Source organism: Daphnia magna, linkage group LG10 (assembly GCF_020631705.1).
Source record: "Daphnia magna isolate NIES linkage group LG10, ASM2063170v1.1, whole genome shotgun sequence".
Classification (NCBI taxonomy): Eukaryota; Metazoa; Arthropoda; class Branchiopoda; order Diplostraca; family Daphniidae; genus Daphnia; species Daphnia magna.
The window spans coordinates 653709-673201 of record NC_059191.1 but is presented as its reverse complement, the minus strand read 5'-3'; the positions used below and the strand labels follow the sequence as shown (position 1 = coordinate 673201).

General features: G+C 40.4%; 2 protein-coding genes and 1 long non-coding RNA gene across 12 annotated transcripts; 1 reads left to right on the top strand and 2 right to left on the bottom strand.

Annotated features, from left to right (window-relative positions):
• Window positions 1-258: 258 nt before the first annotated feature.
• On the bottom strand, window positions 259-8782 carry LOC116932567. 6 transcript variants are annotated; one of them, XM_045180345.1, is made up of 10 exons: window positions 8681-8782; window positions 8047-8152; window positions 5853-5952; window positions 4069-4262; window positions 3881-4007; window positions 3416-3545; window positions 3287-3357; window positions 2312-2493; window positions 2047-2252; window positions 259-1988 (listed from the first exon to the last, which is right to left on the bottom strand). In XM_045180345.1, the coding sequence occupies exons 2-10, from the start codon at window positions 8140-8142 to the stop codon at window positions 944-946; spliced, it is 2151 nt and encodes a 716-aa protein (XP_045036280.1). In that variant the 5' UTR covers window positions 8143-8152; window positions 8681-8782; the 3' UTR covers window positions 259-943. The 6 variants fall into 6 exon arrangements, with proteins under 6 accessions (XP_045036280.1, XP_045036283.1, XP_045036285.1 ...); XM_045180348.1 differs by lacking the exon at window positions 5853-5952 and having other exon boundaries at window positions 8740-8759; XM_045180350.1 differs by lacking the exon at window positions 8681-8782 and having other exon boundaries at window positions 5853-5966.
• A 243-nt stretch (window positions 8783-9025) lies between these two features.
• LOC116932634 lies at window positions 9026-11181 on the top strand. The gene is made up of 2 exons (XR_004399611.2): window positions 9026-10797; window positions 10860-11181. It is a non-coding gene; the product is annotated as an uncharacterized LOC116932634 (long non-coding RNA).
• Window positions 11167-19180, bottom strand: LOC116932570 (inositol hexakisphosphate kinase 1). Of its 5 annotated transcripts, XM_045180353.1 has the most exons (9): window positions 17830-18018; window positions 14959-15147; window positions 14763-14889; window positions 14022-14151; window positions 13887-13957; window positions 12916-13097; window positions 12423-12628; window positions 11980-12359; window positions 11167-11919 (listed from the first exon to the last, which is right to left on the bottom strand). In XM_045180353.1, exons 1-9 carry the CDS (start codon window positions 18001-18003, stop codon window positions 11438-11440), a joined length of 1941 nt encoding a protein of 646 aa, XP_045036288.1. In that variant the 5' UTR covers window positions 18004-18018; the 3' UTR covers window positions 11167-11437. The 5 variants fall into 5 exon arrangements, with proteins under 5 accessions (XP_045036288.1, XP_045036289.1, XP_045036290.1 ...); XM_045180354.1 differs by lacking the exon at window positions 17830-18018 and adding an exon at window positions 19036-19180 and having other exon boundaries at window positions 11167-12359; XM_045180355.1 differs by lacking the exon at window positions 17830-18018 and adding an exon at window positions 19042-19172 and having other exon boundaries at window positions 11167-12359.
• Window positions 19181-19493: the final 313 nt, after the last annotated feature.

The following is a 19493-nucleotide window of genomic DNA, read 5'->3' as shown; positions in this document are numbered from 1 at the left end:
ACTCACACCGGATTCCAGCATCGTAAGGCACTGAACTGTTTTTGCAAGAACAAAGCCTTAAGTGTTTTGTAAGGAGCGCTGCTATTGGCCAAATCATCGACTGTAATGGCCGCCTTTTGAACCCTTCCTCTTACCTTTAACCGAACCCCGCCATCATACCAGTTTCTTAGATTAACCTTTTCTCATTAGATGCAATCCGTCTAAACTGTTTTGAAGTGCTTGTGTATAAAGTTGAAACTAAGAAATTATTGTTTATACTTTTGGCAGTGTCAAATAGCTTTTATTTGAAAAAAAGGCGCCAAAATACGGGTTTATATTACATATATATCATTCGATTAGACATCTATGTTGATACTTTTCAAACCTAAATGGTCGCGTGAGGGGTAGGAAGACAAATATTAACTGTTGAATTATTTCATGTCCTAATGTAATCTGCTAAGTGTATCGTCTTGTTCGTTTTCATTCCTTTTTTTTTTAGTTTTTAGTTTTCAATAAAAAATAATCGTCGATTTATCAAACCAATACACGAACAAAACCAACGACACAGACAAAAATTATTGGGGATAAACTTTGATCGTTCATCACGAACGATGAAAGTTTTTGAGGTTTTAACAGAAAGTGGGACAGGTACAAATTTGTTTTCTCCCCTTTTGATTTTCTATCGTCATCGCTAGAAAAGGGTAAGGGAGGCACAGGGTTTACACTTGTTCACTTTGACCTAAACGCAGTCTTTCTGCAATCGGGGAGGGGCTAATAATGATATTCAGTTTGAGAAAATGATGTATCCAGTGTGAAATAGTGAGAAGAGATCTACCCTTAAAAATTCAAATGTCATTTAGCGGCAAAAAAACCGATTCCCAGTCACCAACACATCTTTCCTTCCAACAATCAAAACGATTAATTGAAACTCAATAGAGCGAAAAAAAGTGTTGATTGCCAAGTTTCAACAATGCTCTAGTGGTACGATGATTGAATCTCCTCGTAATTCTTTTAAGATGCCGGTTAAGGTTTCAAGACCGAAAAGATATCCATTGTCGGGTCCCCAATGGACCCTTTCGTCCAGTCCGAGGTAGCCGGAGAAAGTCGTGTGCGCGAAATCGATCATTCGGACATCGACGCAATCTGCCCAGCAATTATCCATCTTGCTAGCTGGACTCACTTCTTCCATTACTCGGCGTTTCTTTTGGCTTCCATCTACTGTGAACTCTTCAGTCCGGCTCATTTCCAGCACAGGTGTCAATTCGCCTTCTTCGTCCCCTGCTGATCCCACCGTCCCGCATTGCTCTAAATCCAGTGGACGGCAAGATTTCTGCTGATTGTTATGTTCCATGTCGCTTTCGCTGTCTTCTTCGCTATCCATGTACACAGCAGCTGATCGCTTCATTAGAACAGTCTTTTTAGCAGTGTTCAATTGATGGAATCCAGCGGATGAAGAAAAGACTCCACTGTCAGTGCTGTCGGTTGAATTGTCACATTCGTATCCCGTCTGAGTTCCAGTTGCTACCGAATGCCTAAAGATTCTCTTGAAACGTCCTCCAGCTTGACATGCGCTAGGATTTGGCCAGCTATAATCAGTAGTGCTGGCCGTGCTGGACGAAGAAGAATTTTGATCCATCATGAAGCATTCGAGTTCGCTGTCCACAGACTGTGGACTCGTGCTGAAAGACTGAGTGTCACAACTGTCCGTCAAATAGCAATCGCTCGACGTGTCCGTAATGGACAGCGAATCGAAATCAAGTTGATTTCTTTGCTGATGTCGATGCGGTACAGCTACTTGTTTAAGTTGCGGAATCTGAGCATCCGAACTGGACCTGGCCGGCTTGTAATGACTCTTGCCCATTTTTCTATGATCCATATCACCTATTCTCTCTAATTCGCAATCCGAATTGGATCGTCTGCCGCCATGGAACGGGATCAGAAAATGGAAATCCGGACTGGAAAAATATTCGCTACTTTCGTCACATCCTTCGTAGACAATCAACAGGGAGCTACGAAAATAATTCGTTAATCAACAATCTTTGCCAAACAAATATTTACAGCAATTACCTAGAATAGAAACGGAACGTCTCCTGCTGTTCGACGGCCTTGCGGAGGAGTCTTAGTCGTTCAAGGATAGCGTCAATGATTCCGTTACGTCGTGCTCCTCCGCTAGCGAAAAACTGGACCAACGCTTTACGCAATCCGTCCGCATCGAGCCGCCGACCAAAATATTTGTCCCGACTGACGAACTTGTCAGACGTTGCCTCATAAACCTGAAAACATAGGAAATTATTGCATTAACTGTTTTTAGCACATTCAAATATTTATGTACCTTCATGCCACAGAGCCGGAGTCCGAGAGAGGCGGAAGTGCTAGCTGCGCATTTGGCCATTTGCCTGTTCCTTTTCTCGGCGGATGCGTCGTCACCATGTTGCCTGGTGCCCATCTTTAAATCCAAGACGCACGGGCGCTCGAATTTGAAAGCGGATGCCACATTTTCCAGCATCATAAAAACTAGTACACAAAAAAAAAAAAAAAAGAAAAGAAAATTCTACATTAAATCAGTCGTATTAGACTGAATTTAAGCAACGTCATCCCGTTTATTGTTATTTCAGGCCATTCATTGAGGAAATTTAATTCATGAATCGCTTTTTAGTCTCTACGCAGTCAAAGGTCATGTTACGGCCTTGCCGGAAATCCGATAGTGTTTCAATGTTAACAGCCCAATTTCGCAACGCCCAAGGGAGGCAAATTTTAGCAATGAACGAGGCTCTCATTAAGCGTTGAGCCAAAGGCAATAAATCATCATTGTCATTATAAGGACCTTTACAAGGTAAAGATCACTTGGCCAAGGACTAGATACGTTTTCAATGTCTAAAATGTCGGGTAGGAGGTTAAAATCATGTGATAGGAAAGGTTGCTCGGGGAAAGAGCTTCACTTCCTGTACTCGCTACGATTTACAGTGCAACGTATTCGCGGAAGTAATAAAGACTCTTGTCCTTCTTAATAATAACGTCGTCCGGTTATAACAAAATCCCGGATGCCTTGCAGCTGTCAAATCTTTAATCGTTGGGGTTCTGATTCGATTTATCGTCGTCGGAAATATCCGACTTGGAGACGACACAACAGGCGGTTTTTGGCGCATTGCCCACAGTTTTTGAGCTAAAAGAAGAGCTTGGCCACTAGCGGGACGGGCAGTTCAGAAACGAGAACTTTTGTGGAATGCAAAGATAAAAAAAAAAACCCGGGAAGTACACCGACGAAAATAAACTACCGTGAAGCAGACGAAATGCTATTTAGACTCACATTGAGACGATCCATCAGTGTAGGTGTGTGCCGGATGGTAAGAAATGGCTTCATGGCCGGCCAGAGATATCCTATGTAACCGTGGAATAATTAATTTTCGTGAGAATCACACCTGGAGGTTGATATTACCTCAATGGAGCATCGTGACGGCTGTGTTGATGAGATGAGATTTCCGAATGGTACGCCGTGACGCTGATTTCATCCATGGCGAAACGCCTCCAGTATTGGCGACCTTCTTGGTGCCATGTCTGGATCACACCTATACCGCGTTTAAAACAAACATTTTTTTTTTTCGTTAAAATTCATTTGAATCGATTTGAATAGTGAAACGAAAAACAAACGGCTACTACAAGTTGATTACGCATTTGATTAAAATTAGGTCAGAAGCTTGATCAACAGACAAAGGTAGACGTACTAACGTCGCATATTACATAGCTCCACGTACTCACATCCAGACAGAAAAAATTCGACTAGAACGTCTGAAGTATTTTTAAGTGGATTTCATAAGCAAGGATTTATAATTAAACTGGAACGCTCTCGTCTACTAAATTTTCATAACATTTAAGAGAAGGTCATCTTCTCGTTTGATCTTACCTTTGCACTGTGGAGTGAATGTGCGAATGTCGGCAGGTGCATTCAGGTAGAAACTCAACTCACGTGGAATCAAAGGCTTGCACACGGTGGATTGATCCAGCTGCAAGAACTGGGTATGTCCTCCGACCTTTGAAAAAATAATTGCGTTAATAATTCAGCAGGAGCTAATTAGTTGGTGGATTATGTACCTGATGGCAGTAAGGACGTAAAAGTGGGCAAGGATCTGCCGGGAGTGGAATTGGTTTCACTTGTTTATTCACATCCGATGGACGATGATGATGATCCTCTTGGAATTTACACTTTTTAGCGTTGCGTTGGACATCCATTATGTTTAAGGCTGAATTATTCAAGTCACCTTCCAATACACCATTCCATCCGTCAACTGTGAAAAAAAAAAACAAGACAATTAATTTTTTATTATTCACGAAGACTTTCAGCCAACAGTCAACGTTTCTGATAGCAGACGATGGAATAGCACGAAAGGACAATGAGGAGAAAAAGAAAAGTCGATACACTCTGACGTCACGACTCTTTGTGAAATCGACCAACGGTTTTTGCCCTCCAGCTGCCTTGCGTGATAGACGTCTTTCGAGTCTATACTTGCCTCATTATCATACAGACAACCAATGTACGGATTCTTATCGGATTTCCATTTCATTCACGCAACAAAAAGAGATTCGCGACACGTGGGGTCGTATAAAGGTTAAAATAAAACAACGTCAATAACAAAGAAGCCGGGCAACGAACTCGTTTCGCAGGAGCTTTTCATATACAAAAGATAATAAATACCTTTTGATGATAACACTGGCTGGGCAGACGAGTCGCGATGAAATTGCAATTCGTATCACTCTATTGTCAAAAATGTCCACCAGACTTTGAAAACAAGAGCACAAATATTTGAACGGGTCGACGCGGACACTCGTCTGTTGCCAACCGGATTTTCTCTCCAGAGAATTCTTTTTTTTTGTTGCCAGACACAGTTGACGGACGAGGTAACGTGCGGGAATCACGCACGATATACGAGAAGCAGCTAGCAGTCAAGAAAAATAAAACCAAGACAACGGTGCGAGACGGACTGGCCCAACCGACTGTCTAACTGCAACTGATATATGAGCCATGTCCAGCATGGGGCTTTTTCACGAGAACCCTACACGCACGGGCATGACTCTATCGCTACAGGGCGGTGTGGGCGGTACAATTGCGGATTTCCCGAAGAGAATGGCACAAGCAAATGGGCTGATGTTTTCTTCATTTCTTATTGGTTCAGGAGAGAGGGGCTCGTCCGAAATTCCCGAACAATTGAAATGACGTAACATAAACACAAAAGACGTAAATTCCAATGGTAATACGATACAATTCCCCCCCCCCCATTTAAAACGAGAACATTTCGTATGCATAAATCTTTAACAGTTGACATAAGCCCTTTCTCTACAAACCTTCACAGTTAAGCCGATTGAGAAAGAGGGAAAAAACCACATCTATTATGTTTCTTCAAGAACTGTTTGTTGTTGTTAGTCTTTTTGAATGGATATTTACGTAATCAGCCTTTTAACTTCGGCAAGGTAAAGTGCCTTTTGTGTTGGATTCTTTTATTGCGAAAGTAGGTCATGGCAGAAGAATGGTAGCGTATTTGTTAAGATTCGCGATGCAGACCATTTTTTGTCCCTTTCCTCTGGAATAATATTTTTATTATTAGCAATAGGTGAGATCAATGTCCGATGACGAGGACCAATCACGTGACCGTGAGATACAATTTCAAACAAGCAATGTCAAATGGATTGGTCGATTGTTTAACAAACCCGTAGATTCAAGTTGATTTCCGGGGAAATTAGACCTAATTGGCTATTTCAAATTTTTCTATTATCTACCTGGATAAGCCGGTGGGCTCTTCTTTACATCTTGCCGAAAAACTTTAAGCAATGTTTCAGGGGGAATATAACAAAAAAGTGATTGTAGAATGATTGCCGAGTACCTGAATTTCTGGTGAACGTGATCGTGCAAAGAACACAGCTCGTTACGCGTGAAAAACAAACAGAATTTGGTGGAGTGGTACGGACGTCACGGGAGCAAACCTAATGCGAAATTTCTTGGGAATTACCCAGAAGAGAATGGAACAAATTATGACGTCACAATATGTGGATGCACGACAGCAAAAAAAAAAAAATAACCTCGTCTAAAACGATTATTCTTTAAAAATCGACAGTTGTGCAATAGTGTTAGAATGCTTGTAACCCTCGTTATTCAAATGTTGGGGTGTTTTTACGACTGTCGCACACAGTTTCATCATGTCCTGTACTCAACAACTGCAATTCGATGCTACTCCATGGCCCCAATAAAAGTTATCGTGCGTAACCAAGGCAACCGTCACACATGTTTCGGATGAGCATACGTTAAAGGTGTACGTGAAGTCATTTAAATTTAGAGAAATTTTCAAATTTTGATTTCGTGCTATGACCACTTTTTGTGAATCCGGGACAAGGAGAGAAACCGTTCTCTTTTGATCTACAAGAACAAAAATGAAGGTGGTGCAACATTACATCCATATTGCAACATCTGGATCGTACGAGAAATTATCGTCTTTATTCACATATATGCATGATATGTTACGACATATTTGTGCTAGGTCGTTAGCAAACCGTTTTGGCTTCTTTTGAGCAGAGACCACTGGTAGCGAATGCGTAATCCGCACTCGATACAACTCGGAGAATGCGCCAACAATTTCAGATAACTTGACTATTGCCATACATGTCGTAATCGATATGATTATAACATAAGAATAAAAAGAATCGCCCTCTTTTTTTCTGCACTCGGTTGAGAGACAACGCCCACGCTAACTCATCCACTCACATTTCGCCTGTATTTTACTCATTTTTTGGACAGAAGCCCCTCAGAGGTTTCCCCACTAAATAAAATCGTCCGTATTGATCCGAGCTCGTGTCAACCAATCGGAGAGGAGCACTACCAAACCGTAGAGAACGGTGCTACTTGTATACATACATAGAGGGGAAGGGGGGATTCCCGAGTTTTCTTTTTTCTCATGTTGCGGTGGGAGGGAAAAATCTGATTCTTTGCCAATATCCTACGTACGGTCAGCTCGGTATACCCTGCTCGGTTGAACCGTTAGTTATCGTATACCCGTGACGTAACAACTTTTTTTTTATCTCTGCCCAGAAACCAAAAGTATGCACAGTTGAAAACTGTGCTTCGGATCGACGACAATGTCTGCATTGGTAATGATAAGACAAAGAGAACGAGAGTTGCATAACAAAGAGATTTACCTCGAATTTTGGACGATGATTTAACAGCAGTAAAGATGAGAAATTACGTTGATTGAACACTTAATTCTAATTGAGCACTAGCGAAAGAATCAGAACGAGTAACACAAACAAAGAAAGACTTTGCAGCTGGCAATGTTGCCTTTGTCTGTTTTGGGGCACAGTCAGCTGTGCGAGCTGAGTAACTTGACGTGCTCGGTCGGAGACGAGCAGACGCTCTGTGAACGAAACCCTGCAGCAAACACTCTATACCCCCCCTCTTAGCTGTTTGCACGGCCCACCTCTTCCTGCTGTAGGGTGTGTATGTGTGTGGGGGAACTTTTTCGGCGATCCCAGTCGATTGGGATCCCAACATCACGTGACCCATTCCTATTGGCTTTCTCTACAGCCTGTGTGCCCGTACACATTCACAAATAAAGTGGGTGTAGGACGGGAGGACAGAGGGGTCGTTTCTCCCAATAATGAACGCATGACTAGGCGATCGAGTGCAGGCTTTCAGCGTGTTTGGGATTCTGTGCGGTTAATGTTTATACGAGAAGATGTGCAGCAAACAATCTCTTGTTTAGAACTTTGGGTCGGTTTCATTCTGCGATGGACGGTAACTGCGCAAAAAGGGATTCACGGTCGTGACCATTAAATTCGTTTTATCTGGAATGTTGTGAAATTCGCTTGGCTTACGAGATAAGAAAAGAAGACGGGCCTGTTTTGCGTGATTGGCGAAATTACTGGTGGGTTTCTCAATTCAGCGAGACCTCTAGTGACATAATGATGTTTCACAATTAACATTCACGAAAAATTGGCAAAAAATCACCATTCCTTGCAACGAAATGTCTTCAAAATAATTTAAAACGTGAATCTTGAATAAACAAGAAAGCTTTGTCACATAATTACCTTATTTGGTGTGTTGACTCGGCTCATCCCATTCACCATCAGAGATTCTAAGAGACATCTGGTTGGTGGAATTTGATTCTTGCAGAATTTCTTCATTCTTGTGCTCCTGCATCAAATATTCATAGAATAGAAAATGAATGTTATTATTCTACATTAAATACTGATAATTTTTTTGTTTTACATAGATTATTTGCAAATGCCACTTGAGTCTAATAATAAGAGAATGTCTTCCTATTCCTGACAGATGGAAACCATATCGAGTGCCACGCTAACTCGGGGTAATGGCCAGCGGCCAAAATTTGTAGAACAAATGGTACCCCATGTTCTGTTCACATCAATGAAACATAACACTTTTGTTTTGCCAATAGTATACGTCAAGAATACCAGTGAACATGATCAACTATTTACGCCAAAAACTTGTTTTTACAAATAATAAGGACCTACTCCACACGCATGAATAATTCAGATCTTAGATTGAGATGATGAGCCACTGGCACATGTGCTAACCATTTCAAGGCTTTCAATAATAAAATAGAAAAATTTCGACTCATTCTTTTCGTACATGGCATAACAAAGATGCAGTAACATAAAACCTAATTTGATTTTTAATAATAAGACGATGTTTAGATCTTACTTGTTAAGATCACACAGATACACATGGATAATCGAAATAGATCTCTATACACCCGTCACCTTTTGTTATCTGGCGCTGGTGATAATCCTTAAGCAAGTGCCAAATTTTGTGTGCATCTGCCAATTTATTGGGTAAAATGTAATAAACGTTGCCACTTCCTGTTAATAATTGTGCTGAACTATTTTTAAATTACGAATCATCTATTTTTTTTTCTCGAATGAAAATAATTTACACGCGAATTTTACATTAAAAAAATTGTTTATTCATGTTTTAAAAGCCTAGTTAGAATTTTCTTTCTTTTGGACTGCTTTTGCTACTAAAAGTTGAGGTAGCTATGGCAACGGCCTCATCTGACAAACAGTATCCAATGGACCAGTGCGACATAGCAGTCCAGTGCTCTAGTCCAATATTCGAGATTTTTCTGTCGTCTGCAATCTGATAAAGGATTTTATTGATTAGGCTAAAGTTTGTTGTCGACACTTTAAATAATGTACCGAAAAGGACAGACACAACAGTGGCAAGAAGTTTTGCTGAATTTGCAATTAGAAGGCGGAGCTTGCAGTTTAAAACAGTTTTCTCCGATACTACAACAGCAGGAGCCTCCTCATCCACGTGTACAAGATTTTCTACATTGGATTTTTACAGAACAGGTCAATATCCCTCACTCGTTCCATTTTCTTTTATCCGCTTTGTTTTACCAATTACTTTTGCAATACGGCAAACACTAAACAAACGATACTGGCTGACAACATTTAAGGAAATCGCAAATTATCCAGTGTACGTCACGTGGATCGTTTGGGTGGGTTAATTACGTAATTAACAACACCTGGCGTCATTCTTGCATTATGTGATATCTGATTTATCAAACGATTAACGGAGTATAAGACAACAATCCTAGAATGATGTCGCGGAGCCATCCTCCATCCGGTATTTTGATCCTTGTAAACCAAAGATGATATTTTAGCATTTGCCCCCATTCAGATCGTCTATTAATTAGTGATGGAATGGGATTTCGTTCCCCCCCCCCCCACAAAGTACTACATTCACGTTATTCAACTCCAACGGACGTCTGTGATCTCAATTTGTGTTGATTAGATACGCTAGATAAAATTGCCAATTTCATCCGAGATTTCCCTTTCTCCCGTTGTGTAATCTTGACATTTGCAATTGCTCCCCAATGCGTTTCGAAGCTCTCGTGTCATAAATTTGTTTTGTTTTTTAAGGTCCAGCAACCTTCCCAAGAAAATTACCTCATCTAACGTCTTTTTTCCGTGACTTTTATACTTAAAAATTGTGTGATGAAAGATAATTTGATATCTTATTCATACATAGGGGCGCTAACGTGGAAAAAATTTCAGTAAAAAACATGAGGTTGTTAGGAATCGATCAAGTTTCAATCAGAGCCAATGACGTTTCACATGTCAGCCGCTAGACTTGGAATTCTCTCACGCCATCATTTATTATAGCTCACACAGGAAAAACTTGTGAAGGGGTGGTCTAGATGGGTAAATAAGTTTTCTTGGAAATGTCCAAATCGATCGTGTCTCAATTCCAAAGTTTGAAAACGGGCACCACCAAAATGTAATCTCTTGATATGTAAAAGATGTGTCGTTATCAGACGAGATTCAAAGATCAAAACATCAAGACAATAACATGTTGACAACAAATGTATGATAGATTTTGTTACAGATGTACGATTAAGTAGATTTGCTTAAATTATCCAGAGGGGTTGATGTAATGTTAATTGCGTAGTTTTTCTGGCAATAATAAACAAAGGGCTGGGAGTGTTTGGATGTTGCGTAACTGCGTAGTTCAAGAGAATAACAAACAAGAACTCGGCTAGACTTACGACGACGTAAACATCAGCTACGCCTCAAATTCTTATTGAATAAATATATCCAATTGGCTAAAAATGAATTTGTGAAATTGCTCTGCTAACATGTTTTCCTTCTTTTCTTAGAGAACTACTAATTAGAATTGATTCATGTTATAAAAGCAGATGACCTTTAGCAGGAATCAATTCTTTAGAAATGACTGACAAAGGCAGTAATTGCGTTATTGTTATTTAATGGATTGTTCTCTTCGGAGATGAAAAGCCCGTTCCCGGCGACCATCAGGTATTAATTATCGTTTCTCTTTCAAGTCAAAAGATCGAGATATTAATGAAAGCTATTTTTAGTTTCCCGACCGCTTTAATGTCAAATACGTTAACTCTCTGCCAGCCAAACTATTTTCGGTTAACTGTATATTTTATATACAGTGGCGAATCACACACTTTGTACTGGCCACTATCAGAATGTTTTTTTTTATCTATGTCCTGTTTCTTTTTGTGTGGATTCATCACGGAAAAATTGATGATATGCAATTGCTATTGGGATCGCACTGAGATAGACCCAGTTTTCTGACCTCATTTCAACAGCAAAATTTAGTCAACAATTTGATGAACTTTAAGAGTTAAAACCCAAAACAATTTAAACAATAGAAAATATTCTTTCATGTCAGTGTTTATTCTTTTTTTAGTACAAAATTATTTACAATTAGCCAAATAACATATCCCTTCAGCGACATTTCTGAAAGAAATTTGGTAAAAACAACGTTGTGAAGAAAGTTTAAAATTCTCCTAAATTTTAACGGATTTTCTTTTTACAGGTCTGATTTTCTTTTTATCATATTTGTACTTGTTCGTCATCATTGTCATCTGGAATTTGTTTTAAAATATTATCTCTCCCAGTGCCACACATTGCGTAATTCAAACTATCAATAAGATAAGGCGTTTCTCTGATGAAGTGAAAATCCTTGCAATTCGCTCAAAATGTCTGTCAAATTTTCAAGACCGAAAAGATATCCGTTGTCGGGTCCCCAGTGGACCCTTTCGTCCAGCCCTAGGTAGCCGGAGAATGTCGTGTGCGCGAAATCGATCATTCGGACATCGACGCAATCTGCCCAGCAATTATCCGCCTTGCTAGCTGGACTCACTTTGTCTTCATCCATCACTGGTCGTTTAGTTTGGCTTCCATCTGCTGTGAACTCTTCCGTCGGGCTGACTTCCAGCACGGGCGTCAATTCACCATCTTCTTCGCCAGACAATTCCATCGAAACGTGCTGGCCATCATCCAGGTCATGATGCCACATTGCATCGCTTTCTTCTTCGCTGTCCGTGTATGTCGTCGATCGTTTCTTCAACTTTTTCAATTGCTTTTTAGCCACTGGCGATGAGAAAACTCCGCTATCTGTGCTATCTGTTGAATTGTCGCATTCGTAACTCGTCGTCGAATTCTTTAAAATAGACTTAAACGAACCGACGTAACGACTCTGGCCATTCACACCCTTCCAGCAGCATTCATTGGTGCTGGACAGCGATGACGTTTGCTCCATCATGAGGCAATCAAGACCGCTGTCAACGGATTGTGGACTGGTACCAAAACATTGAGTTTCACAGCTGTCCGTCAAGTAACAATCGTTAGTGTCTGCGACGGACACTTGCCTTTGAATGGCCACTTCATTTAGTCGTGGAATTTGGACGTCTGAGCTGGATCTTGCTGGTTTGTAACAACTAACATTATCAGCTGTCTCCGGCTCGCTAGATCGTCTAGCAGGTGGAGGACAGAGGAAATGGTAATCGCGACCGAGATAAAATTCGCAATTTTCATCGCATCCTTCGTAGACGATCAACAAGGAACTGGACATGCAAATTTTCACGTTAGTAACAAATGTTTAGAGAAATCTAGTTGGAATCATGCACCTCGAATAGAAACGAAAAGTGTCCTGCTGTTCTATAGCTTTGCGGAGAAGCCTCAGACGTTCCAGGATGGCTCCAATAATTCCAGCACGACGAGCCCCACCGCTAGCAAAAAACTGGACCAACGCCTTCCGTAGTCCATCTGCATCGAGTCTCCGTCCAAAATATTTGTCCTGGACGAAGAACTTGTTCGATGTGGCTTCGTACACCTGAACAATTGACACATTGTCAGTATTTAAAGAAAACCAGATGGCCCAGAATAAAAATAGATCACCGCAAATTTAGAAGAAGAAAAAAATGGGTTGTCTTAGTTTTTTATTCTTAGCTTTTTAAAACGGTTGCCAAACTTATTGGCCGTCTACCAAATGGCCGGACTAGCCAGGAACACATTGAACAGGATCAACTTCGCAATGTCAATTTTTTTTTTAAATGGCGCAAAAGCTTAGCATTTAGCACATGTGGAGATGATCGAAAGATAATGAGCCAGACTACATACCTTCATGCCACAGAGTCGGAGTCCGAGAGAGGCGGAAGTGCTAGCTGCGCATTTGGCCATCTGCCGGTTCCGTTTCTCGGCGGATGCGTCGTCACCGTGTTGCCTGGTGCCCATCTTCAAGTCCAGTACGCAGGGACGCTCGAATTTCGATGCGGACGCTACGTTCTCCAGCATCATAAAAACTGAACAATTTAAAAAGAAATTGCATTTGAAAAAAAAAACTCTTTGAATTATCACGTGAATTGATGAAATCTTTTACAGGAAGGAACTGAAGAAAAAAAATAGAGGTCAGCAACAGGAGGAACCGGAAATATTTAAGGAGGCCTTTAAAATTGCACTTGGCATAGTTAAGGGCCGAGGGAAGTGTCTAGTCGACATTGGCCAATAAAGGCTTTATAGCTATCGCGTGCTGCCAATTCATTAGCGAACGAATAATGGCGAAGCGGCGCCAGAAATCGACAGGTGGTGTTAACCTTGGAAGAGTCAAGGGTGGCATCATAAATTAGCAATTTTTTCCTGGCTGATTCTTTTTCTGCTAGTCGGCATATTTTGAAATTTAAACGTCGTAGAATGCAAGGTCTTTTAAGAGTGTGCTACTTCCTTCCTGTTTGATTGTCCGATGAAAAGGGATCTTCTAAAACTGTTTTAAAAACTGATCACGTCAATTCGGTCACGTGGAAAAGGAATTTAAACGCGTATTTTCTTTATTTAATGGGGGAGACGCTACTCGTACATGTACCTCATCTTTTTGCCGACACGAAATTGAGAGAAAAGCTTCAGACAAATTCACGAACGTATAGACGAACACGAATCTGGCGAGCTGCCCAACTATTTTCTATTAAAAACAACCAAAAGTGGAAGAGAGATCTGGCACACACACACTTAGTGAAATGAACGGGGGCGCCGACCACGACCATACGAAAATAGCCCATAAAGAAAAAAACAGATTTTTTTTTGGAGAGAAAACTCACATTGAGATGATCCATCAGTGTAGGTGTGTGCTGGATGGTAAGAAATGGCTTCATGGCCAGCCAGGGATATCCTACACGATTATGGAATTATTAATTTTTGTAATTATCAAAATTTCGTTGCGGATTGCACGTTACCTCAATGGCGCATCGTGACGGGTGTTTGGATGGGACGAGATTTCTGAATGTTCGGCCGTGACGCTGATTTCATCCATGGCGAATCGTTTCCAATATTGACGACCTTCTTGGTGCCACGTCTGGATCACACCTGAACAATTAAAATGGCAAAAGCTCACAATCAGATCAAAATGATGTCAGACGATTACATCAAGTATCAACAAACAAATACAAAAGCTCTGAATAATCCGCGTGATTAGCATAGAGGAATTTGATTAAGTCATTTATCTTTAACACTGACGTCGGCTTTTTTGTCTATTGTTCAGTTGCACATGTGTGGCAAAAGATGAGAGCCGACACAAGGGCCGTCGTGGGTGAGAGGATATTTCTGTCCCCAAAGTTTCTGCCGTCTGAAGAAAAAGCATCCCTCGTTTTTCTTTTGTTTCCTTCATTTTTCACTCTAGAAGAATGCTAAGCAAAGTCTTCGTGTCCCGCTCTATTTGGAGAACGCAATTAGACTCCCCCCCCCCACCTCCCCAGAGAAACTGACGTCAGCAAAATAATTTTCTCGGCCCAAAATTTAGACATGAAATATTATACAATGATGCAGAATCATTAGTATGCAAATGACGTGAAGATGTTCTATTAAGAATTGCCGTATTTACGACGTGACTAATCTATACTCAAACAAGTTTGTTTAAAATAGTTTGGGGACTTGTGATAAAAACGTTATTGTTGATTGTTAGGCTACGTGTCGTTTACCTTTGCACTTGGGTGTGAAGGTGCGAATATCAGGTGGTGCGTTCAGATAAAAACTCAACTCCCGAGGGATGAGAGGCTTGCAAACGGTGGATTGATCCAGCTGTAAAAATTGGGTATGCCCTCCGACCTTCACAAATGCATTTGAAAGTTAATTTATGCTATTATTCGGTTCAGTCTGAATTATTAATTCGCTCACCTGATGGCAGAAAGGACGCAAATCCGGACACGGATCTGCCGGAAGAGATGGCAGCTTCATTTCCGACTGATCTTGGAATTTACATTTTTTAGCGTTGGGTTGAACTTCCATTTTATTACCAATGGCGGTTGCTGAATCCAAAACAGCTTTTTCGTCGTTCACTGTCCAACACACCATTCCATCCGCCAACTGCATCGATAAGATTTTGAATTACAATTTTTAAGTGAAAGTCTGTATGTGGCCTTTTTTTTTCAGTTTTGTTTTTTTACGACTTTGGCAAAGATGAAAAAAAAAAAACAGGGACGAGTGGTAGGAAAAGTGCTGACTAGAAGTGACACGTCATCAGAGAATGACGTCATAGAAAACATTGTAGAATCAGCCAACGTTAACCTCGTGATTTTACATTTAAAAAAATCAAAATAGCGAGTTATTACGCTATTTTCTTGTTTATACTACCTTTTGTTTCCTTGATTTTTAAATAAAACGGGGAAATCCCACTCTGCCAGTAAATCAATTGCCATTTTCATTGGGATAAATTTAAGAAGGGAACACATTTAAAATCCTTTAAATGAAATTAGATCTACCCTGAAACAAAAATTTGCATCGCACTGAAATGTTGCAAATGCCTAGTGAAAATATGTTTCGATCACGGTCAAGGATATTGATGTTACGGTGTCAAATTGGACAAGCCTTGAATCCCATTGCACAAATGTCAATTGAAACGAATTTCGTGTAATACGAGAAACCTCTAAATTGGTGGCACGAGGGCAAACTGGTCATTAAAAACGAACAGCCACACGCAGGAAACAAGAACAAATAAAAATAGGACAGTACAATCTACCTGGACTTTTCCACTAACAAACGTTATGCAATTCAAAACAATTACCTTGCAAAATAATTGAACAGAAAAGTGACGGTGAAAGTCTTTAGCAACAGGACCACTCGATCGGACACGCTGTTTGACGAACGAAAACGCAGTTCCTTATTCGAAAACTAATCAGTTCTGGTTTTGTTCTGTATCACCAAATTTTGGACGAAAGGTTTGTGTCACGAGCCACAAGTCAACATCCAAATATCGTAATAATTAATGAATTTCTTGAATCACGCGCGAATCACGACCACTTTGAAAACGAGCGAACCGTACGACTGGAGAACTGAAATCCTTATGCCCGATAACTCCCGCGTGATTCGACTATATAGGGGAGGGAGTCAAAATTATTTTTTGATAACTACGTCACCAGACCGTCTAGTGAACTTGCGACATTCGCTATCGACTTTGTTTGTTGTTGTTATTGTCTGTTAAGTTTGCCCAACAGATAAGCGGCTGTCTTAATAACCTTATGACGAGATGAAAACGTCATGGGAAAATACATTTTTTGCATACGTTAATTCCCTTTTTCCTTCTGGGCGTTCAAACTTTGTTGTTTCGAATCCCGCCCAAGTCGTCGTTCTCGTAATTGTTTTACGGGAAAGTAGGTCATGGCACATCGATCATTCCAACGGAATTCAATTCTGTTCCAGTTACTTTCCGCCCCATCCTTCCCAACGTGACCGTGATTCTTCGTGCATTCGAGATCGTCGTTCGATAAGAAAAGAACAGGGGAGCCATTAGCAGACAACTGTCGAGATCAATCTACTGTGCCTTGTTCTCTCTAATTCCATTTAAAAAAAAAAAACATTTCACCCTTAATTAGAGAAATGTAAAAAAAAGCACTTGTTCCAGGAAACCCCTCCCGCGAGAATTTCTTTTTTGCAGTGCCCACATTTAGTTTGGCAGCCGCAATTGCAAAGCGACTTGTGTATCTAAAGAGAATAGAATATAATTGGCGACTGCTTGTCTAGCTGGGATTGTGGGAGGTGCCCAGTAGAAAAGAAAAGAAAAAAAAAAAATCGGTGGCACGAACGCTGCGGGACATGTGGAAACGCAGAGAAAATGTGGTCGGCACGACTGAAACAGCTGGTTGTTGACGTCACAAACTAAACACACGGCAACAATCGCATAAAATGCCGCTGTGTGCAAAAAAAGATTGCTTTTTAAATGTTTTAAATTGGAATAGTTTGTAATAATGTCGTCACGCCGACAAAAAAAGAATACACGCCCTTCACGTTTTAGGATTTCCCCCCATCATCACCGTGGTAAAACTAAAGTCCCGGCTTGTGAAAGATCAGTTAGCAGTGCGGGATTACGATAGGCAAGCCATCAAAGTTTTTCCACAGAAAACGAAAATCGTGCACGATAAATTCGGGACAAGGAGAAACGTTCCCATCTTTTCTCTAGAAAAGTTTGGGTGGATTAGAAAAAAAAGGGCCGAGATATTAGAATGGGAGATATCCCGTTACGTCGTCAAGGTGTAATCGATCACGTATTCTTTTCAGTACTTTGGTTAATTACGTTCTATTCGTGATTGACGCAAAAAAGCAAAAGATTTTGAAAAGGATACCAACTCCAATTGAGGGGTGACTGCACTCACGCGGTCATTTGCACGCTTCCTCAATTGCCAACCAACCTTGGAAATCTCTGGCATTCTCATGACTGTTAAAAAAAACTCTTAAACTATGGTGTCTCAACAACTGCATAGAAACAGCTGTTTCTAGTCAAAAATTCCCGACAGTATTGATCCCGCGTGTCAACCAAAAGAGAAAAAGAGAACTAAGGATTTCAAAAGTTACATGCACAATGAAATTATTATCTACAAATCAAAAACAAACGAATAGTTCCGTAAACGAGTTCGCGGTCAGAAAAGGTTTGCGGGATAACCGCATTCCAACCGGCGCTTTTGAATGACGTCATTATTAGCGTGAGCTACTTCCTCTTATTCCCTTTAACCTTGTTTTCCCTGCGTATCGAAAATTCAAGAGATAACAACTCACCCAGATGTAATTTTTCTGCACAGAAGAAAACTGAAAACAAACTTGACGATGGCCGCACTTGGACACAAAATGGCAATGTTGTCTTTCGTTGCACACTCGAATAGATAACAAACAAACGGAGGGAAAGTTCGACGTTGTTGCCTCACTGACGAGCGGCTGCTCTATGAACGACATCCTGCAACTAACCCACTATGTATACCCACTTCTTTTTTTTTTCTTCACGTCCGTCTACGGTCTTCCCTCCCGAAACGCAAACCGCTGCGTACATTCACAAAAACAACGGAGCGGGAGGAATCCAGGTGGGGTTAGTAAACGGCTAGGGTCTTTCCCTACCGCTCACGGCTGCACGCGCAGACGCAATCTAGCGGGCCCTTCGAGTGTCCTGAATTTCCACAAAGGGAAATTGACTGTTTCGTTTTGTTTTTTGTTTGTCTCAAATATCAGCTTATACCGTTTTCTTTCACTGGCTATCAACTTCCTCATCGTAGTGGAAAAAACAAATAGATTTACTAAAAGGAAATGAAAGTAGTGAATATTTAACGAAATTTAACTTTAAATTGTTCGAGCTGTTTTAGTAAAAATTTTTAAAAAAGATGCTTTGGCGAATGTGATAAGCAAAACTTGAACTAAATGTTATAAATTCACTTGCTAAACAGTTAAAGTTGAGTTAAATACATTGCCAACGTTTCTTGTTTAAAAGTTTAATGCAATTAAAAACACTAGGGAATTCAAAAATAATTTTTACTGCAACTGGGTTGGAAGGTCGAGAGGAGAAACGCGTAGTACCCCGTTCATTACGTAAACGGATGTTTCTGTAACAAGATCAAACTTGCACTGCCCTAAAGAACACGAACTATTCTAAATCACGTACGTTAACGGTTGTGACGTCACACGAATGAATTCATAAACAAACAACTTACTGATACCATACGTATTTAGCATTTTCACGAATTCACAACAATTCAGCAGGGTCCTTTCTATATTAGAAAACAATTGTCTAATGGCAGAAAGCTAGTCGAATCACACAAATTTCTTACTTTCATGTGAAAAGTCACAGATTTCCTTCAATTCCATTGTCAAGTTACCGGACGCAACGAACTCAGTTCAATGATATAGAAACTTAGGTTGTCTCCCAAAATTTACATACTAATGGCGTATCAAACAAAAATATATTTAATAAAAAATATAAATAAAAGACTGGCTTACCTTCACTTTCCCATAAACACGTGCAGATCATCTTCGAACAGAGTTACACAGCCGCGATCCAAGAGAAAATAGTGATCTAAAATTTTCAACATATCAGCAATCCCATTGCTTGACAATGGACGACGTTCTTGTCGTCGCTAAACAGGCCGTAAAACAAACAAGATACCATTACTGTCAAAAACAGTTAAATTGTATCGATACGACACAAAACGTGAATTACAGTTCATTTTTTCATTTAACGATTTTCATCAACTGGAAATAATAAATAAGTGAAGTCCATGAATCTTGTAAATTTTGAAGAAGTCATCCCATCTCCCCCAGATTTTTATGGCAAAAAATGGTTGTTTAAAGGAGCAAATACTTACAACTTGAAAGAGGGATTTTCCTGATGATATCCACTTAAACGTTGGAAACGTTACATTTCAATTAAGAACAGTATTCTGTGTAGTGAGTGGCAC